A 22,295-nucleotide genomic window follows, 5' to 3' on the forward strand; every position below is an offset into this window, starting at 1 on the left:
AATGAGTATAGGCAATATGGACGACAATTTTCCCTTTTTGTTTCCAGAGTTATTGGGTATTATTTAATCTGAGAGATAGTTCAACTGTATATTTTGATTGGAGGCAGGACTTTTAACTAAGAGATATTCCTCTGACAGAGGGTAAGACACCCAAATTTTGCTAGGTAACTGTTAAATCTGTGACTCATCAGAAAAGGTGTCATGGTTTTCAGTTTATGCAAAAGATCTTGTTCCAGTCACTTCTCTGTTGTTAAATAACTTTTGAGCTATCTCTAGCACCTGGGACCAATTTTTAATCGAGTGTTGCAGCTTTGGAGGAACATTGTCCTGACTGCTCCGGGAGTCAGGCTGTACCTTGAGCTTCTAGGACACTTCTGGCAGCTGGAGCTGCAATGGGACAGCTCAGCTCTGGAGGGAAAGGTATCCTAACTATTCGGGGAGTCAGGTGTGGTGGGGGATGGTCTCCTCACAGGATATACCATTCCTGCTCCTCTCCTGGAGAGCTGCTATAGCTGAGCTTTGCTCAGCCCCCACTTAAGAGGGCTTCCCAGCAGAGCTGTGTTTCTTCTCTGGCCCAAGATGTTGCTTCTTTTGCTTCACTCTGTTTAAGAGGAAACCCTTGCAGAAATGTAGAAATCTCCTCTGGCTCCAGTGAAAAGTTGTTACTTTTTCTGCTCCCCTAAGGGACGTCTCAGCAAGGTTCTGTTTTGCTCTGCCTTGCTCAGCCCCTTATGAGAACTCTCTGCAAGGTTTTTTCTGCTCAGACCCCCTAAGGGATGTCTTAACAAGGTTCTTCTCTACACCAGTGAATGAAAATCTTCCCACCCAAGACTCTTTTGAGAAACAGATTTATTTGGGAAGGAGGCTGCCTCTACCAGGGTGGGAAAGCACAGCCAACAATTGAACTGGCAGGGTGGTTTGTATAGGATTTCCTAGGGGCGTGGTTTCTCCAGGGAGAAGATTTTATGTTTAGGGATTGGTTAGTTTTCCTGCTCAGGGATTGGTTAGTTTCGTTGCTCAGGGGCAGAGATGGCCCTGATTTCAGAGTCAAGCTGTGTTTCTTTCACTGGCCTTTCTTAGCTTTTTGGCTCTACTTCTAAGGTCAGGGCATATTTCTTTCACTGATTTTGGTTCTAGGGACAAAGTGTCTTTGCCACTGGTTTCAGAGTCAGGGAATGTTTCTTTGGTCCTGGGTTCAGGAATAAAGTGTTTCTTTCACTGGCTGGGGTCCCAGATCCAGGTTGTGTTTCTTTCACTGGTTCTGGATTCCAGAGTCAGTGTGGGTTTTTTTTTTTTTTAAGCTGGCCCCTTCTCACTACACTATACTTTTAAAATTTTGTGACTCTTATAACTTTTAGAAGTATCTAGGGCTGACAAAGGAAAAATTTTAAAGCAAATGTCTTTAGTCCTTCTTTAAAAACTTAGTAAAAATTATTTAAAGTCTGCTTGGTCAGCTTTGGACAGAAGGGTCCATTCTAAACAGCTCCTCTAGGTGATCTGAGTTGGTTTCCCTGTAACAATGGCGTCCAACAATGGCCTGGCTTTCATAGGAAAAAAAAAAACCCTCTCAATTAATAGCTAAAGCTTTGGGCATAGATTCAAAAATTCATTGTACATATAGAACTCAGAATTCTGGACAGATTAAAAGAATAAACAGGATGTTTAAAAAAGTTAAACCTAACAAAATCCCCATTAGAATCCAGCAATAGGTGACTAGATCACCTTCTTTTGCTGGCATAATATGACCTCACTTTTCCACCACCATTCTTTCAGTTTTGTGACGGACAGTATCCTCTCAAATCATGAATTGAAATTAGACCTTCCTTCTTTAAGTTTAATTTGTCAAGTGTTTTGTGACATCAACCTCAAAATAATGCCAAAGCTATAATCCTCCAGATGCTTATACAAGAAAACTTCAGGTCTTTTGCAAGATAAAGACCCACATTTGCTAATTCTTGAATCTGTTATATATTTAACATGTAAACTATACTATTGTGTTTTCTAGGTGTGTTTGTGTGTATGTGTGTATGTATGTTTTCCATCCTTTTTGAACCTGTTGAAATATCTGAGTTTTGCAATCTAGCTTTGTTCTTCCACAACTCTTGATTGTCTTGTGTGATTTTCTATGACACAACTGTTTTTACTAAGGCAGGCTGGCATCGCTTCCTGTTTGTCTTTGGATTTCTGCCTGCCTCTAAGCTGCCTTGCCATAGGCCAATGCAGCTTTATTTATCAATGAATCAGAGCAACATATATCCACAGAATGCATAAAGACATCCCACAGCCACTTCCCCTTTTATATCTAATTAAAAAGGAAAGTTTTAACTCGAACATAGTAAAATTACATATAATAAAACAGTTATCAAGCAATAATTACAGTTATAATATCTAGTCTATTTGTATTTGGCAAAATTAAAGAAAATATTCTATCTATCCTATATTTGTGAGTCTAAAGTTTTATATCTAATTTATCTTTTATCATAACCAAAGAAAATTATAACTGTCTAGTCTTCAACTACATTAAAGACTCCAGAAGGATATAATATTACCTAAGTAAATAAGAAGTGCTTTTTTAGCAACTTCCAAAAACATAGGATGACAGAGACAGCTGACTACCTGGGCAGTCATCCAAAGTTTCTCTGCAGCATTGGGGCATCCATCTTCAGCCAACAGCCTAGAGTTTTTTAGGTGCTGCTCCCTGTGCCATGTAGAATGTCTGGCAGTCTCCTCTGTGAAGCAGGAAACTGAAGGATCATTTTGCCTTGTTTTGGCAAATTCAGTGGTCATTTTCTTATGGGTCCTGTATGTCCAGTTTATACAACATATTATCAGCAGTCCAGGCAAGGGCTGTTTCTTGCCCAAATGGCTATTTTTGCCAAGAAGAAGATAAACTCCATATGGAGTGTCTTCGATGCCCATCTTCCTTTTTGAAGTAAATCAGTGCTGCCAGGAGCAAAGGTTTCTCACTATCCAGAACATCTAAGTTTTTAAAACATTTTAAATGCCATATTCTGTAGGTCTTTGAAGTGTTTGAAGATTGCCTATCTAATTGAATTTATATCTATGTATACCTAGAAAACTTAACTAACATGACTATAAGTTTAATTATCATGGATGACTAATTATTAATCTGTATTTCTTAATTAAACATAATTTTAAATGAGTTGCATAAACAATATCTTAAATAAGTATAGAAATATATATAGTATAACAAAATTAACTTCAAATTTGTATCAATAAACTAAAATCCATAGCAATGTAAAACATTTCAAACAAGTTGTTGCTCTTTAAATGTAGATTCAATAATCTACCCTTTTATCTTATCTCATATATATATATATACACACACATATATATATATATGTATATATATATCCCCTTTTTTCTTTAGAAAGAGATTGCATTTATAATCAAACTTTTAAATAAGAGTAAACATTTGTAAACAATATCTTGGTAATTTGGATGTAGCTTCTCATACTACTTCCTGCTTGGATGGGGGTGCTGGCAATCTTCTGGGGATCCTGAGAAAATTAAGAATTATGGTCAAGTACTGACTGGAGTAGTCTATGAAGCTGAGTTGTCTGTGCCAGTTGCCTAGAAGCAATTCTGGATGTTGGATCATCTGGGCCATGGATCATCGGAGACCTTTCAGGGGTCTTGGATGATCAAAGCATATTAGCCTGGAAGCAATCCACAGGTTCTCATCTTCTGTGGAAACAAAAGCAGAACATCTTTTCCAAAGCAACATATCCTTAGACACACATTGTGAAGTCAAGATATCTTTAAAATATATATATTGGTTTAACTCAGCAGCCTTTACAATCAAATGTCTTTCTGTAGTTAAAAGTCTCAAAGACAATATAATCCAGACTCTCTGTGTGATTTCCATCTTTATGTGGCTTATCTTTTATATTATTTTCACTGTCTCTTTAAAAACTTTATTTTTAAAATCTATTGCCTTATATAACTACACATACTTCTTTTCCTCTCTCTTTCAAGCCTACATACATTTTTACTCACACTGTAAACTGTTTAGAGTTTTATTCCATCTGAATCTGTTCTTACTGTGTTTCTGTAATCATTTTCTGACTATTGCTTTAAGCTGCAACATGGCTAAGACTGAATTGGCAACCTTGGCTTCTGGCTCCAACCACCTCAGCTTCCCAACATGGTGTAGGTAATTTACCACCAGCTCTGGGAGACATGTTCTCTGCTGACTTTGGGAGGCAGTGGGTCCATGCCTTCATCTAGCAGCGTGTGGCACAGAACCTCTCCTCCCCCCTTTTTTGGTCTGTACCTAGCCAAAGCTAAATCCACCATGCATGTTGAATGACTTGGAGACACCTGTGTACCAAGGTGATCTACTATGCTGTAGGTCAGGCCCACACACTGTGAACTCGCCACAGCCAGGGGACACATCAATGTACCATGGCCCGCCATGAGCGAAATGAACTAGGAAAGTGACCTTAGCTACATTTATAATCTCTTCTTAAGCTCTCTCACGTTTTAGGTGGAAACTCTTGCCACCACATCTAGGCACCAAATGTAATTGAAAGATTTCCTGTGTCCTGCCTGGCCCCAGTCAGGACAAATCTCTCACCCGTTGTCTTGCAGCCATTTATAAAATAATCACTCAGAGGCTTATATTAACTACAAACTGTATGGCCATGGCCTATGGCTCAATTTTCTTGCTAGCTAGCTCTTATAACTAAACTCAGCCCATTTCTATTAATCTGTATGTCACCACGTGTTCTGTAGCCTTACCTGTGTGCCATTGCATGCTGCTCCCTGGACAGCAAGATGGCATGTCCTCCGCCTCTGCCTTTCTTCTCCCTGTCTCTCTGCTTGGATTTCTGCCTGCCTCTAACCTACCTTGCCATAAGCCAATGCAGTTTTATTCATCAACCAATCAGAGCAACACACATTCACAACATACCAGAAAGACATCCCACAGCACTATGGGGTACTTTCTCTTGGATTTGCATCATGGAATATGTTCTTGTATATTCTTTTCTGTGTTGACGTGAAAATTGCCATCTTAAATAGAGCAGCTGTGATCACCTATCATTGACCCTCATAAAATTGTGTCTACTAACATCTCCTCCTGAAGGGAAGGACAATTTCATGATGCTCACAGGGTTCACTACCCTTTAGTAGCACCTCCCAAGGCCCTCCCTTCCCAAGAGTTACATAAGAGGTAAGTCATTAACTCCAGTAAAACTGCACTGGTACAGACTTGTATAATTTGATCAAAAATTTCCTGAACATTTTTTTTTTTTTTTTTGTAACCCAGATAAACTCACTGGTCTATGAAGCTGGATTTGGATGAAATTCTTTCTTTGATTGGTCAGTGCCTCATCTATTTTGGAAGAAAATTCACACAAGAATTATAGCTTAGGAAAGACTTTCCCTTTTTAATTTCATAGGACTAAAAAACTACATCTATTTTGAGCAGACCAAATAATCAGCCAACCTGCTCTCAAAATGTCAGTGCTGTATCTACAATATGAATAATGAGTAACTGAAAAATATTGATCTAACAGTTCAGTATAACATTCATAGTCAGTGGGTTCTGCATTAGAGAAATCCTTTGTATACTGCATTTCAAGTAGAAGTGACATTTAGCCCAAAGTGGGTTTTCTATGTCAATGATGATGACATATAGAAAATTGATATACCTCTTACAGATAAAATGCTGAAAAGGAAGAAGATGCAGGTTCTATGATGATATGAAGATGCAGTTCTTTATGATACTGACCCCTCTCGACTTCAACAAATACCCTGTAGTTAGTTCATAATAAAGAATACATGTAATACAGTTATTGAAAAAATAAGCTGTAATCTTTGAATAGGCAAAATTAAAAATTTCAGGACTAAGTATATTAAAACAAAAAGACTATATGAGATTATTAAGAGTCATGGGAATGTCTTTAAGATCTAACCTAAGAAGAATATATGTCAGTCCAACACTATTCTCTTAGAAACACTTTTACCACCACATCAGACACTATATATTTTGATCCCACCATGTATTTCTTTATCAATTCTGAATGTATATTTTGAATGATACATATTTTAAATTTTTCCTTGTAGATTTTGACATTTTGATCAGCCTCTTCAAAAACATCTGTAAAAACCCTTGGAGATTAAAAGGAAAGAAGGAAGCAAGAAATTAAGAAGCTTTCAGGCAACATATATTCCTAAGTAATAGTTACTTAAAAATTCTTTTGCAAAGTTGGTTGGATAGTGAAGGGAGAGTAGGTCTTGGAAGAGTTAGGAGAAGGTAAATATAGTCAAAACACATCTTATAAAACTCAAAACTACCAAATAACTAGTTAAGATGAGTTAAAACCCAATTAAACCTTCTGACATAAAGTGTCTGGCATAAAAGCAATCAGGCACAAAAAAATGAAAAGATTTATTTTTTCCTTATCTACCTGTCTGAAGATACTTTTCCTAACATTCAGTGAACCCAGTTCATGGAATCAAGCAAAAGTGTTTGTTGATGCCAGAAAAAGCTCAAAGCTTCTATGAAATCAGCTCTCTACCTTGGGTGCCATTACTTTCCCCCTGTCTCAACCCATAGCTGCTTTTCTAATATGATATGATATTTCTTATAATCATTAAATTAAAATAATTACATGTTGCTAGTTTATTTAATGTGTTTGCATGACACCCTTTTAACAACTTGTTTTTCCAAAAGCACTCAATGCAGAGCTTTCAATTTATTAATTTAGTTAAGAAAAATGAGAATTGCTATATTGCATGTACCTGAAACTACAAAGCTCCTATGACCATTATATCATTTTATTGCCATCTTCTGTTGGCTACCAGTACTGCATGAGAAGTTATCAAGCTCTTTTAGATGCTGTGGGTACTGCATGGCTTTCTGTAGCCCTCTTCTGGATGTCTTAGTACTGCATGAGGATCTTCATGGAGATCTATCATCCTCTTCTGGATGCTTTGAACATTGCATGGGAGCCCTCTTCTGGCTGCTGCAGGTACTGCTCGGGGAGTCTTGCCCTTTTCTGGATGCTTAGTGTAGTGCATGGGAAGGTTGAATCACACTCTCTTGTGGATGTGTTTGGGTACTGCATTAGGTAGTAGCACCCTCTTTGAGATGCTTTGGGTACTGTGGGGGGGGCCCTTCATAGTGCTCTATATCCCTTTTCTCTTGGTGACAAAATAATTCTTTTTTGAATAAGCCAAACATTTACTCAATCCCAGGATCCAATGCTCCTGGATTACCAGCTCAAGAAAAACTTGTGTTCTTCAAAAGGAAAAGGCTATGTATTTCTTTCAGTCATGGAAATCTGAATAAATATCCCTGACTAGCCATTCTGAGGTTCATGAGTAATCCAAATTTTCACTGACATCCTGGGGACTTAATTGAGATGCTGCATGTCAGTGCCCATGGTCGATGAAAAGGAATCTCATTTTTGTGCTGTATTATATGATATAGGTGCATGTCAAATCAGTTGTTTGGTTACTCCCACGATCTTTGTGCCACCATTGCCTTGGCCTATCTTGCAGGTAGTGAACTATTGTAGATAAAGGGTTTATGGCTGAGTTGGTATTTGTTTCTCTTTTGATAGCATTCAGAGTACCTTCCTATACCAAAGATGCTAGAACATAGGAGTAAAGACTCTTTGTAGGCACCAGCTCAACATTTTCATGTTCACTATAGGTGTTGTCTTCAGCAAATGGGCCCTTGCTGTCAGTATGTGAAGAGCAACCTACAATCTTGGCAATAGCCTGTGTTGTTTGGGGATTCCCATGTGGCCCTTTTGACTGGCAATTCATTTAGATGTAACCAGTCCTGCTTCTGAAAGCTTCATTGTGTGACAAGAGATGGCCAGTGGTGACTCTGTCTCCCCTTTATTTGGAGATTTCATTTAGATTGGCTTCTTATATGTATAATTTTTAGGAAGTTTCTTCTATATTAGGCTTTCATACTATCCCCAAAAGCCCATTAATTTTGACTGTCTCTCCCTGTATTCCCTCCCACAACCCATTGTCATCTCCCCCTCATTTGATCATCCCATTCCAGTCCCCTGCCCATTCCATTCATATCTGTTGTGTTTCCCTTTCCTAATAAGAACTATCTGTTCTCTCTAGTCCCTTACTGTGTACCTATGGATTATAGCATGGCTATCACTGACTTCACAAGTAATGTCCACATATAGGTGAATACATACCACATTTATCTTTCTGGGTCTGGGATACTTAGGATGATTTTTTTTCCTAGTTCCATTCATTTGCCTTCAAATTTCTTTTTTTTAAAATTTATTTAATGTGTATTGTGTTTTGCCTGCATGTATGTTTGTGTGAAGGTGTTGAATCCTCTGGAACTGGAGTTACAGACAGTTGTAGGCTGCCATGTGGTGGCTGGGAATTGAACTCAGGACCTCTGGAAGAGCAGCCATGCTCTTAACCACTGAGCCACCTCTCCAGCTCATGAGGTTTTTTTTTTTTTTTTTTTTTAATTGACTGAACAATTCTTCACTGTGTAAATGTACCACATTTTCTTCATTCTGTTGAGGGACATGTAGGTTGTTTATAATTTCTGGCTGTTAAGAAAAGAGCAGTGTTGTAGTTTGAATGTAATTGGCTCCCATAATCTCATAGGAAGTGGCACATTAAGAAGTATGACTTTGTTGGAGTGGGTCTGGCCTTGTTGGAGGAAGTGTGTCACTGTGGGGGTGAACTTTGAGGTTTCATATGCTCAGGATACACCCAGTGAGTTAGTTGACTTCCTGTTGACTGCAAAATGTAGCACTCCACTCCAGCACCATGTCTGCCTGCACACTACCGTGCTCTCTATTGTGATGATAATCGACTGAACCTCTGAAACTGTAAGTGAGCCACTCAGTTAAATGTTTTCTTTGTAAGAGTTGCCATTTTTAGTGCTTTGATTATTATGTGGCGAAGGGATGTTTTTTTTGGATCCAGCCTATTTGGTGTTCTGTAAGTTTCTTGTATCTTCATAGGTATTTCTTTCTTTAGGTTAGGAAAGTTTTCTTGTATGATTTTGTTAAATATATTTTCTGTGCCTTTGAGTTGGTATTCTTCTCCTTCTTCTATCCCTATTATTCTTAGGTTTGGTCTTTTCATGGTGCCCCAAATTTCTTGGACGTTTTGTGCTACGATTTTTTTGTCTTTAGTGTTTTCTTTGACTGACGAATCTATTTTCTTTATTGTGTCTTCAGTGTCAGAGAGTCTCTGTTCCATCTCTTGTATTCTGTTGGTTATGCTTGTTTCTGTAGTTCCTGTTCATTTAGTCAGGATTTCTAATTCCAGCATTCCCTCAGCTTGTTTTCTTTGGAATGTTTCTTTCATCTGTTTACTTTTTTTTGGCTTTCTTTGATTTCTTCCAATTTTTTGCTTGTTTTTTTTCTTCCTTTTCTTTAAGGGAATTTTTTATTTCCTCTTTAATGGAGATTTTAAATACCTCTTTAAGTGACGTTTTTATTTTCTCTTTAAGGGAATTTTTCATTTTCTCTTTAATGGAGGTTTTCATTTCTTTTTTAAGGGAATTTTTTATTTCCTCTTTAATGGAGATTTTCATTTTCTCTTTAAGGGAATTTTTTTATTTCTTCTTTAAGGGCCTCTATCATCTTCTTAAAATAATTTTTAGGATTGATTTCTTCTGTTTCTTCTGCCTTGGTATGTTCAGGTCTTCCAGGTTCACTAGGTTCTTAAGTTGTCATATAGGTCTTTATGTTGTTGCCTATATTTTTGCACTGGTGTCTACTCATCTCTTCCTCTGTTCGGTGCAGGTTGTGTCTGTGTCTGAAGGTGCCTCTCTGTTGTTCTAATTATTAGTCTTGGTTCACTAGGAGTTCTTGGTTAAATTGTTGCTGTTGGGCTCTGTTTCTTTGGGAGCAGCTTAGTCAAATCAGTGTTAGTGGGTTCTGTCTCAGGGAGCAGTTGTTCCCAGTTGGTGTAGGGTGTGCTTATGGTTTCAGTGGTTGGTAGGTTCATAGGGATTAGTTTTTTGTTAGTTTTTTTTGGGTGGGTGGGGTTGGTGAGGGAGCAGGGAAAGGTAGCCATCTGGTCGCTGGGACTCCGATGGGTAGGTGTTAGAGACCTGATCTGACGGTCTGGGGATGGGAGCTTACCTGTTCTCAGTCAGTGAAGTGTATATTTATGATTCTGGTGATCTGGTTCGGTGGCAGGGCAGTGCCTTCTTTTGTGTTCTCAGGTCATGTTTTGCTCATTTGTCAACTCCTCAGCTGATCTTGTTTCCTCAGACTTCAAACTGTAGGATTCTGAATCCTCTCCTGGATGGATTTCAGCTGAGTGAGGTAGTCTCACCAACACCTCCAAGTTGTTGGGTTTTGGAGGATCAGCAGCTGGGCCCTGGGTTGGCCTCAGACAGAGTGTCAGATCCGTTCTGGTTCCGTCCCATGGAGATGGCTCCTTCCCCGGGAGCTGGGATTAAAGGCGTCCCTGTTCCAAGCTCTTGAATAAGAGCTTCTTTTCACTAACTCTTCAGCAGGTAATAGCTCAGTTTCTGGTCTTTATTATATCTGCATCTCGGCCGCCTACCCGCCTGCCTCTGCGGCCTGTCGCCTCTGTCTCTCAAATTGTCTCTTATCGGTGGTATCCACCAGATAGGTCCAGTACTCACACATTTTTAAGACGCACAGAAGTAAGATTTGGCTCCCCAACACTGCTGATGCCAGAACTTTTCCGTCTTGTGTCCTGGGCAGACATAAAAACTTTTTTTTTTCTCAGCTGAACCGATCTCGGTTGAACAGAAATAAATCTTGTACCTCAAATTCTAGAGGTGGGAACCAGGTCCCAGGTGGAGCTCTAGCTGATTCTTGTTTGAGGATTTCTCCGGAGAATGTGTCAGTGACAGTCCAGGTGAGACTTGCAGGTTGATGTGGATTAGCAGGAAATGTGGGGTAGCAAAGAATAAACAGTGCCAGCAGAAACAGGATCTTCATGATGGAGGTTGATGGCGAAGTCTCAGCTTGAGCGAGTTATCTTGATGCAATCTTCCAGCCTGAGGAGTCTTTATCTTGTGGCAATTCTGTAGTGTTCTCTATCTCTAGATCTGCCAGCTAGGTGGGGGTGTGATGAATCCAGGTGGCGATGCCTTCCACCTTTAGGGCTGTTGGAGTTGTCAGAATTGCAGTGTATGGCCCCTTCCAGCATGGCTCGAGGGTCTCCCTTTGATGTCTCTTCAAGTAGACCCAGTCTCCAGGCTGAAACTTATGTGGCACAGGTGGCAGAGCCATCTCATAAGTGGCCCTCAGGTGAGACCATATGTCCTTATGCACGAGAGCTGCAGCCTTGGGGGAAACAGCCAGGTTAACATCATCAAACTCAGCAACAAGCTCAGATTTTAAGTTAGGCTCCCAAACATGATTTCAAAGGGAGTTAGCCCCAAGGTATAAGGTGAGTTACGAGCTCTATAGAGGGCAAAGGGGAGGAGAGCCACCCAGTCGCCTCCAGTTTCCATGGTTAATTTGGTAAGGGTCTCTTTTAGGGTCCTGTTCATGCACTTGACCTGACCAGAACTCTGGGGCCTGTAAGCACAATGTAATTTCCAATTCGCCACCAATGCCCTTACCAGGAGCTGTGTTACCTGAGAGATGAACTCTGGTCCATTGTCTGAACTCAAGAGGGTAGGGATACCGTACCTCAGAATGATGTCCTCAAGTAGCTTTTTGGAGACTGTCTGAGCAGTCTCATGCTTCATGGGGAAGGCCTCCACCCATGTAGAAAATAAATCTATAAATACTAAAAGATGCTTGTAACCATATTTGCCAGGTTTTACCTCAGTGAAGTCTATCTCCCAGTGGGAACTGGGTTTGGTTTCTCTAAGTCTGGTTCCAGGATTTTTGGGTTGGTTGTCTGCATTGGTAAGTTGGCAGGCATTTCTCAGCTGTTTGCTTGATCTTGTGTTGAAGGTCAAAGATTTTTAAATGGGACTGCCTTATCAGATCTTCTGTTTTCCGGATGCCGAGGTGGGTAGACCGGTGAATGTGATGAAGGAGGGCTTCAGCCAGCCTCTCAGGCATGATGAGTCTTCCATTGCCAGTCATCCACCAGCTTGATGGCCCTTGAGGCTGGCGTGCCCTTGGTAAGTGCTGTATCATGCACAGGTCAGCAGGGTTATAGGTTGGATTCTCAGGGAGGTCTGGTGGTCCTGGGTCTGGTAGCGTCAGGGCCAGGATGTCCATTGTCTATTCTGCAGCTTTCTTTGCTGCCTGATCTGCCCTCTGGTTCCCTCTAGCCATTGGTGTATCAGTTTTTTGATGTCCAGGACAATGGATAATGGCCAATATGGTTGGCATCCACAAGGCTGCCAGCAAGTCTAAAATCTCCTGTTTGTTTTTAATAGCCTTTTCCATAGCAGTAAGGAGCCCGTGTTCTTGGTAGATGGCTCCATGAACATGGACCATGGCAAAGGCACAGCGGCTGTCTGTGTACACATTTAGCCTCTTTCCCTTTGCCATCTCCAGCACCTTAATCAAGGCTATCAGCTCAGCTCTCTGGGCGGAAGTCCTAGATGGGAGGGCCATTGCCCAAACATTTTCCTTTTCTGACACCACAGTCGCCCCTGTGTACCTTTTGCCATCTCGTATAAAGCTGTTCCCATCTGTATACCATGTGAGGTCAGCATCTGGCAAAAGTTGGTTTCGTAGGTCTTTTCTCAGTCCATGTACCTGGCTCAGGATTCCTTCACAGTCATGTAGTGAGGCGCCCAGCTCTGGGTCGGGGAGCAGGGATGTGGGATTGAAGGCTGCACTTGGAAGAAACCAGATGCGAGGGGGATTAAGGAGGAGGCTTTGGTAAGAAGTCCCTGGAGCATTGCTCAGCCATTGATCAGACAGTTGTTTGAGTACTCCCTCAATGGTGTGAGGGGTGGTGATAAGGAGCTCTTGGCCCAAAGTTAACTTGTCAGCATCTTTGACCAACAGGGCAGTGACTATAATGGTCATTAGGCATGGGGCCACCCTCCTGCTACTGGGTCAAGTCTCTTTGAGAGATAGGCCACCGGCCTATTCCAAGATCCTAGAGTTTGAGTCAGGACCCCTCTAGCGATGCCTTTTCTTTCATCTACATAGAGATGAAAGGATTTGGTAATATCTGGCAATCCTAGTGCAGGTGCTGAGAGGAAGGCCTTTTCTATCTTATTGAACGCCTTGTCCTCAGCCTCAGTCCGTTGTAAGGGTTGATTACTTTTGTTGCCTCATATAGTGGTTTAGCTAGTTCAGCAAAACTGGGGATCCAGAGGCGGCAGAAGCCGGTTGACTTGAGGAATTCTCTAACCTCTTTCCTGGAAGTGGGGGCAGGTATTTTGAGCACAGTCTCTTTGTGGGCTTCTGAGAGCCAATACTGACCCCCTTTGAGGACATATCCCAGATTTATGTCACTTTAGCTTGGCAGATCTGGGCCTTTTTAGCTGATACTCAATACCCCAGGCTTCCCAAGGTAGTAAGCAAATCGCCAGTGCTTACCTTACAGTCCTCAGTGTCAGCTGCTATCAGGAGATCATCCACACACTGCAGCAGAGTGACCTGCAAATGTCCCCTCTGGTATTCCCCGAGGTCCTCATGTAGGGCCTTGTCAAAGATGGTTGGGGAGTTCTTGAACCTTTGGGGCAGCCTGGTCCAAGTCAGGTGTCCATTGTATCCCTTCTCAGGGTTGTGCCACTCAAAGGCAAACAAGGGCTGGCTCTTTGGGGCTAAGGGCAGGCTGAAGAAAGCATCTTTAAGGTCCAGTACCGTATACCAGGTCCTCGTGGGAGGAAGTGAGCTCAAAAGGGTGTATGGATTCAGTACAGTGGGGTGTACATCTGTAACCCTGCAATTGACCTCCCTAAGATCCTGCATGGACTGGTAATCATTTGAGTTTGGCTTTTTATTGGGGAGCAGGGGAGTATTCCAGGCTGAACGTCAAGGGATTAGAATTCCCAGTTCCATGAGGCACCTGATGTGAGGGGTGATTCCCTCCTTTGCCTCCCAGGACATGGGGTATTGCTGCACTTGGGTTGGGGGGGTGGCATCAGGCTGAAGCTCAATTAGTATTGAGCCTTGATGTTTTGCCAAGCCCATTCCCCCAGTCTCTGCGAATGCCTCTGGATACTGGGCTAGCCATGTGGTCATGTTCTGAGGGGCAGGTGGCAACTTTTGGTGTAATCAATATTCATCCTCAAGCTGGAGGGTAAGGATTTGGATTGGCTGTTCCTCCTGATTTGTAATTGAGACTCCATTTTTATTGAAAATAATCTGAGCCCCAATTTAGTAAGTAAGTCTCTTCCTAATAAGGGATAGGGGCAGTTAGTTATGACCAGGAATGAGTGGGATACCTGGCCCATTCCAAGATCCACTGTTCTTCAGGTAGTCCATAAATATTGGCTCATACCTATGGTGGCCCCCTGCACCCAAGACTTTTTCTGAGAAAGGTTTCCTTAGGATTTGATTAAGATTGAATGTTGAGTTCCAGTATCTACTACAAAATCAGTAAGTTTACCCACCACTCTTGAGTGTTACTAGGCTCAGGGAGGGGTCCAAACTCCTTCTCCCATAGTCACTGAAATCGCCTAATTCTGCAACCAACCCACAGTAGGAATCTCACCCTGGGTCATAATCCTTGTGCCTGGGATTTTTAGGGCATTCTTTAGCCCAGTGTCCTGTTTCCTTGCACATTGGTCTTTCCTCAGTCTCGGGAACTCCCTTGAGCGGTGGGTCCTTACCTTGGCCTCTGGCTAGGTGTCTCAGTTGGCATTCCTTCTCATCTGGATCTCCTGCAGTGGCTGCTAGGAGGATTCTTGCCATATTTTGAGTCTGCTTTGCATTCTCTGCTGCCATAACCCTCATCTGTTTTTCTTCCAGGGTTTCTCGGTTGTTTACACTTTCTGAGCTACAGTTAGCAGCTCCTGGATGCTCTTTTCTGCAAGCCCATCTGTCTTTTGTAACTTGTGTCTAATGTCAGGTGTGACCTGTTTAACAAAGGCCATGACCACTGCCGATCTATTCTCCTGGGCCTCAGGATCCATAGGAGAGTATGTCCTAAAGGCCTCCATAATCCATTCTAAGAAGGCCGATGGAGACTCTGTCTTTTCCTGTTGTATACTACTGATTTTGGCCAAATTGGTGGGCCAACGCGCAGCCGCACGGAGACCCCCCCCCCCCATTAGAACCTGGTGGTAGACTTAGAGCCTCTCCTTACCTTCTGCCAAGTTGAAATTCCAATTAGGATGTGTCAGAGGGAAGCCTTGGTCTATTAAGGCAGGGTTGACAGTCCGGTTTTCATCAGGTCCTGCAACCAAGTTTTGGGCTTCTATCAGAATTCTCTCTTTTTCTTCTGTGGTAAACAGAATCTACAAAAGCTGCGGGCAGTCTTCCCACGTGGGATGGTGGATAAATATAACTGAATCTAAGAGGTTAATAAGGGCCCTCGGACTATCTGAGAAATTGGGGTTTTGGTTTTTTTAATTATAAAGACCACTCATGGTGAAAAGCCAATACTGCATCCATTCCTTGCCCTCATCGTCCAATGGGCCAACTGCTCTCAGAGGGAGAGTGACAGAATCGACTACTGGGCTCGCCCCCTGGTGAAAGGTGGGCTTCCCAAATATCCTGCATCCCCCTGGGCTCCCCTGGCCACCTGATCGGTTGGGGGAGGTGGCCGGTAAGGGGGAGGTGAAAAAAGGAGTTCCTTCTCTGTAACCCCTTGCAGCACAGGGGCAGAGGGTTTAGGGTCCTCTCGTCCTTTGTCTTCCCGTAAGGCAAGGACGGTTTTGTTCATTGATCCTGTGGAGACAAAGGGTTTTAACCAAGGGAGAGGGTATGCTACCAGGTCCTCCCAAGTAACTACGTAAGGAATCTGGTCTGGGTGTCCAGGTTTGCCAAAAATCCAGTCTTTTGTCCTAGAAATGATGTATGAGTCAAAGGTTCTCTGTATTGGCCACCCGGTTCCAAATGTTGGCCATTCAGTCTCACAAAAGATGGTCAGTTTACCCTTTTTAATAGTTTCCAGTCCTTCTCTCTTTGCCCTATTTCTACAGTCCTGAAAGTGGTCCAGAATCAAGGTTAGGGGAGTAGGAGTACTCTTAGTCTGTCAGTCTCGTCAGTCAGGTCATAAGTCAGAAAGAGAACAAACAGAATTACAGCACACAAGTACATTCAGGACACAGGACTACAAATAACACAAATAGAACTGAGATGCTGCTGCTGGCTTCTAAATCAAATTCAAATTGCAACCAAAGGGGACGTCAGTTCCCCAGCTTGTGGTACCGATAGTAGGCACTTACAAGTCTTGGCTTACTTACAAAAGGATATCCAAATGGCCAAAAGGCCCACTTACAAAAGCCTACCTACAAAAGGATATCGAAACAAAAGTAAATACAAGTAAACACATGACCACAGAAAACACAAGAGTAAGCACAGACACACGTACCAGCCAGCTCTTCAGGAGGCTCTATGGGGCAGTGGTCCTGGTGGGCTTGGGGGATCTGGGATGAGCCCCCAAATGTTATGCCCAGATTGTGGAGACCCCCCAAGAGGCCACTACAGAGACCGAATCCCATAAGTAAAAGCAAAGAGCCTTTATTTCAAGCTCCGGGGCTTAGTCCTTCTGTCTGTCTGATGCAGTGATGCGAGCAGAGAGCCTTGAGCCCAGGCAGGGTGGGATTTTTATCATAGCAGAGGTTGGGGTGAGGGGATTTCCAGGGTTCAGGACCCTGATTGGCTGACAGTTATCTAGGGTATCTTGGTAGGAAGGGGAGATAGGTGTGTGCTACTCTCAAGGACATCAGGCCACCTTATCTAATGATTGGAATGCTAGGTACTTCCTCATCTCTGGGTGGTATCAGCTTAAGGCTTTTCCTGGATCTGGGTGTTGCCTGCCATAAGCCAGTCTCAGAAGCTATGTCTAGGCCCCTAAGCCTGTCATGGTTGCTGTGTGGTCAAGCTATTTTGGGGCCCCTTCACAGCCAGCATGAACTGACATTTGTTTTGTTCATCTTAGCCATTCTGACAAAGAAGATACCAGTGAGTAAAGGTCAAGATAGAATATGTGTTGCTGGTTTATAGCCACATTAGCTATAAACAATCACCTCCTGTGGTAGTTTGAATAAGAATGGCCCCATAGGCTCATAGATTTGAATGCTTGGTCATGAGGAAGTGGTGCTACTTGGCAGGGGTTAGGAAATGTGGCCTTGTTGGATTGGGTGTGGCTTTGTTGGAGGAAGTGTTTCACTAGGGCTGGGCTTTGGGATTTTTTTTCAGAAGCCCAAGCCAGGCCTAGTTTCTTTCTCTACCTGTGGATCATGATGTACTCTGTGGATCAGAACTCTCAGCTACTCTCCACCACCATGTCTGTCTGCATGTCACCATGCTCTCTGCCATGATGATAATGGACTCTGAAACTATAGGCAAGCTCCAGTTAAATGCTTTGTTTTATGAGAATTGCTGTGGTCATGGTATCTCTTCACAGCAACAGAACACTAAGACACCTCCCCTGTATCTGTCTTTCTCAGTTCCCAGATTCAGGCCTGAGGGTGGTGGGGGTTAGACTGTGATCCTGCAATCATACACATAGGGAAAAACACAAGACTTAGGAGGAAGTAGAGGAGCATGAAAGGAAGGGATCAGGGACCCAATGAAGCCTTAATTTTAGTGGATCCATAGTCCAGGAGACAATCCATTTGGTGGTGGTGGCTGTGGCTTCCACTTTCTTTACCTGGGTGTGTGGAGTGGAGAGAATTACTATGTAGGTCCTTTCCAAGTTGTTTTCAGTGCTTTCTTGGCTACCTGCTTGTCCCAGACAGTATCTCCAGGCTAAATAAGGGGAAACTGGTGGTAGACCCAAAGGTAGCTGGGTCTCTTAGATAGTCCAATGAATAGCTTTTATGGGGGACTGGGGCATGGGTGGGTGGGTGGGTGGTGGTGACTGTAGTGACTTGAGAAAGGAATGGTAAAGAACTTTGCCATTCTGCTGGTCTTTGGGCTGGGGAAGTATTGGGGGAGATCTTTCAAACATCATCTCACAGTGGATAAATTCCCTCCTGTATAGGGTGTAGTGGGCCCAAAACAAAGCAATCCTAATCCTTCATGTAGTGCCACTCCCTGATGACTAAGCATTCGAATATATGAGCCTATGGAGGCCATTCTTATTCAAACTACCCCAGGAACAGACTAGAGCCAACCAGATATAAACCCACACAGCTATAACCATCTTGTTCTTGACAAAGATGCTAAAATCATATTGGAGAAAAGACAGCCTTTCAACAAATGAGGCTGGTGAAACTAGGTATCCAGCTGTAGCAGAATGAATTGAGACCCCTATTTCTTAACCTGTACAAAAAAGTCAGTTCTGAATAGGCCAGAGACCTGATTTGAAGACCCGAAACTGTGAACCATTAGAAGAAAAAGTAGGGGAAATACTTCACGATGCAGACAGGAGGCAGGAACTTTGTGGATAGCACTCCAGTTTATCAGGAAATAATGCTAATAATTCACAAATCACCCTCATGAAATTAAATGCTTGTGCAAAGGAAACGTTAATTGAGTAAAGAGATAGCCTTCAGAATGGTAGAGAAATCTCCAATCTCTCTACATCCATTGCAGGATTATTTCTAGAGTATACTAAAATGAACCTCCCTAATAAAACCAACAATAAAAAATAATCAAGAGATTAACCCAGTTAGTAAATGGGCCAAAAAACAATTCACAAAGGTTGAAGTACAAATGGCCAATAAACATGGGAAAATGTTCATCCTCTCTAGTCATTGGAGAAGTGTGAATTAAAACTGCTTTGAGAACCCATCGCACCTGTTAGAATGACAGTTATTAAGAGAACAAATAACAAATGATGGGAAATGTGGGCAAAATACTGCTGGTGGGAATGTAAATTGTTCTAGCCAATATGTGAATCATTATGGAGGGTCCTCAGAAAACTGGAACTATATTCACTACATGTCCCAAATATGCTGTTTGTATGACCTGAAGGGCTTCAAGTTATCTTACCACAGAGATACTTGTACATTAGTTGCAGTCACAATAATGAGGTTATTGACACAACCCTTATGTTCAACAATAAAGGAGTGTATACAAGAAAATGTGGTTCATATATACAGTGACGTTGTATTCAGCCTTTAAAAGAGTGGAATTTTATCATTTGCTGAAAATCTTGATTCTCTTGGAGGTAATCTTATTAAGCAAATTTAAATCTGCCCCCGAAAGTTAAATATTGTATGTTTTGTATGTACATGAATGTAGAAGCAAAGTTGTATAGAAGAGCACTAATTGAATTTTATAGAAGAGCACTAATTGAAAATTTTAAATGCCCCAGTAGTAACACTGGCTATAAGTCAGATCAGGCTGAATTAGTAAGCCCAGGTTTAATCTGAGCAGTGCATTCCTGGGTGTTCCCAGGAGAGAGGAGAATCTATGAGGGGAAATCATGAGGGGAAGTTTTGGGCTGGACCTTAAATACCCTCTGGGGATTGGAGCTGCTGTGTGGTGGGCTTTCTCAGTGGCAGGGTTTGGAGAAGGCAGCTCCAGCAGATAGCCCCAGCATCCCAACCTTTTTGGGTATATATGGATGCAGGTTCAAGTCTGGCTGCTTCCTGCTGGCAAGGGACCAAGTGGGAAGGGAGAAGTCGGGAGTTGGTAGGGTCATGCTCAGCAGGAGGTGTGAGTGTCAAGCATTCAGTTAGCTGCCATTCTGGAGACTTCAGGAACCTGTTTCTTGAGGAGGCAGAAAAGACAGATTGCTAGGAGAAAAAATAATTAACACTAGTCCTATGAATGTGGCTAGCCATGGGAAAAGTGATGTGGCTGCCAGAAAGAATGAAATGGAGATGTGCCCTGGTTGTACAGAAGAGGCAAGGATGAGTGAGTCAGACATAAGAGCAGATAACGCCTTTGAGTTTGGAGGGCTGGCACAGCATTGATGTCCCAGGAGCTTGGGGAAATAGCACACCAAATCAAGGGGTGATGTGTTCCAGGAGTACCAGAGCCATCACATCTACTGTTTCCCTGTAAAGGTGTCCATAAGAGTTAAGAGATAACAGAGTCTTTTCATGAATGGGCATGTAGGTGAAATCAACCTGTCGGTACTCACCTTGTTGGTGTCCTCAGTTGGTGCAGGGGCTGGCGTATCTGGAGGACCCAGTGCAAGTTAGCTTTGGCATGAGTCTGGCAGGAAGGGTGGGCTTGTGCAGTAACCTGCAGATGTCTGTAAAACAGTTGGAACAGATTTATGTCTTGCTGTCATAGCAAAAGGCTATGACCTTGGGTTAAAAGGTATGAATATTTTTTTAGGGCCTGGATTCAGCCCAATGAAACACCTTTAAATCTATTTAAATTTACTGACTGGAAGTGGCTGAGTAAGTGAAGGAGGAGGAGGGAGGCTTCCGTACCCTCCTTAATGCTACCCTGTCTCTAAAAGCTGGGATCAGTAGAATCCACAGAAATTTAAGGACTCCTGAAAACTGTAGTCAGTGCTCTATCAGTTTATCAAAACTGCATTTATCAGTGCTAAAACTCTGAACCTCTGAAGTTACATCTGAAACTGGTTTATCCTGTACCATGAAATATGTGAATGAGGCAGACCTGTCTGAACTTTTAACAGGAAACTTAACTAATGAACTAATGAGCTACCCAGCTGGTTGTAGCCTTGGGGTTGGGGGAGAGCTGGTATACTGGCAAATCTACTAGCACCCTAGTTATTAAATGCCATCAGATCTGAGGATAAATAAGCAGAAGTGAGACAGCTTTCAGTTACCTAGACAGTCCCAGGTTTCTCTGGTTTTTGAGGGACAGGACTCCCAGAAGAAGCACCTGTCGTCATCTGCCCGGCCCAGAAGATCTGACAGTTTTTCCTGTGGGTTAGGAATTTGGAGAGGATGACCTACCTTGACTTGGCATTGTGAGACTATCCATCTCACAGTGTCCTGTTTTCCAGTTTGGGCAGAGTCTTGGCACTGCTTTAAAGTGCAAAGCATTTTTTTTTTTTTTTTTTTTGGCCGTTTGACTGACTTGCCACATTTAAGGCAAGCTTCTATTTGGGCATTCTTCCATGTTCCTTGGAGGAGGAACAGGATACAGCTAGGAGCTGGCATGTGTCTGTGAGAAACTTTTTATTAAAATGCCATTTCTCAGATTCCCTAAGCATTTGAGGATCAGGGTATAATTTTCTGTTGGTATATCTGAACTTGACAAATGTTGCTTAACAAATGAGCTAAATCTTGACATACAGTTTTCCAATTAATTACAGCTTAGCAATGTTGGTAGAAGCAAGAGGATTCAGTCTCTAGTTTTCAGCTGTGATCCTAAGATATAATCATAAGGCAAAACCAAGTTTTAATATTGCAGACAATTTAGTGTTTTTAAAATCAATATTGAGGGGTTTACTCTTAGGTTACAAAATCTGACTGCCAGCAAGATATATCCCTGTACATGAATGCATGAAGGTGCAGCTTAATACCAGCATTGTTTTAAATCCTATCTTTTATAAATCTTTTTTTTTTTTTTTTTTAGGACAGGACAGGAATTATCCTACAGAAATCTATCCTAATCCAAAAATAACTTGGAGACCTAATGTCTTCTTAGTTGGACCCATCTCCCTTATTAAAGATGGTGTAGTCATCTGACCTCCCTCTTTCTTAGCCAGAATGGTACCTGCCCACCTGTTGTAAAGTGATAGCAGACCATGTGGTCACCCTCACTAGAGATGGTGGTTGAAGTCATATGACCTCTTTCTCTGACCTTAGCCAAAATGGCACTTGCCCACGTGGCTGGCTGTACTTAATTAGGGTAGTAAAAGACCACCTGTTGTTCTCGAGAACAGTTTCATCTGGAGTCACAACCCTTACAGATTTTAAACCATACCAAATTTCTTGGCAATTTTTCTTTATATTAAGGTAGAACAGCATAAAAAAAACTTTTCTATGTCATCAAATCAGAGCCCATACAACTAGTTGTAATAACAGCTGAGCTATTACCAAGACATATGGAATGTGCAAACCCAGGCATCCAAGACCAATTAAAAGCACACATGCAAACCCAGGCATCCAAGAGCCATTAAAAAAACATACTGTGGCCACACACATTTTCATCCATACAAATGAAATAGACAAGACTTTTTAACAGAAAGACGAACAGAAGTGTTTTCTGGGAAACCATGTTAGATGACCAACTTAAAAACCCTAAAAGGAGAGTTTGGAGTATAAAGCATCATAGGAGAGCCTACCCATGTTGGACAGCTGGGCATTTTCACCCATAGTGCAGGGCTCAAAGCAACAGTGCTTCATGCACCAGAGTCCA

General features: G+C 42.2%; 1 protein-coding gene across 22 annotated transcripts in view; it reads left to right on the plus strand.

Moving 5' to 3' along the window:
* The window catches only part of Asb3 (ankyrin repeat and SOCS box containing 3), a 169,249-nt gene that overhangs the window by 135,159 nt on the left and 11,795 nt on the right, over positions 1-22,295 (plus strand). For 3 of the 22 annotated variants that reach the window (XM_076546185.1, XM_076546182.1, XM_076546183.1), the window contains 2 exons: positions 5,294-5,346; positions 6,094-6,655. The exons of 18 other annotated variants lie outside the window; for them this stretch is intronic. In XM_076546185.1, coding sequence (XP_076402300.1) covers positions 5,294-5,313 — 20 coding nt within the window. In that variant the 3' untranslated portion in view covers positions 5,314-5,346; positions 6,094-6,655. Of the gene's footprint in view, positions 1-5,293; positions 5,409-6,093; positions 6,656-22,295 lie in introns of those variants that run through there. One more of the 22 variants, XM_076546181.1, reaches the window with a different exon arrangement.

Source organism: Peromyscus maniculatus, chromosome 10 (genome assembly GCF_049852395.1).
Source record: "Peromyscus maniculatus bairdii isolate BWxNUB_F1_BW_parent chromosome 10, HU_Pman_BW_mat_3.1, whole genome shotgun sequence".
NCBI lineage: Eukaryota > Metazoa > Chordata > Mammalia > Rodentia > Cricetidae > Peromyscus > Peromyscus maniculatus.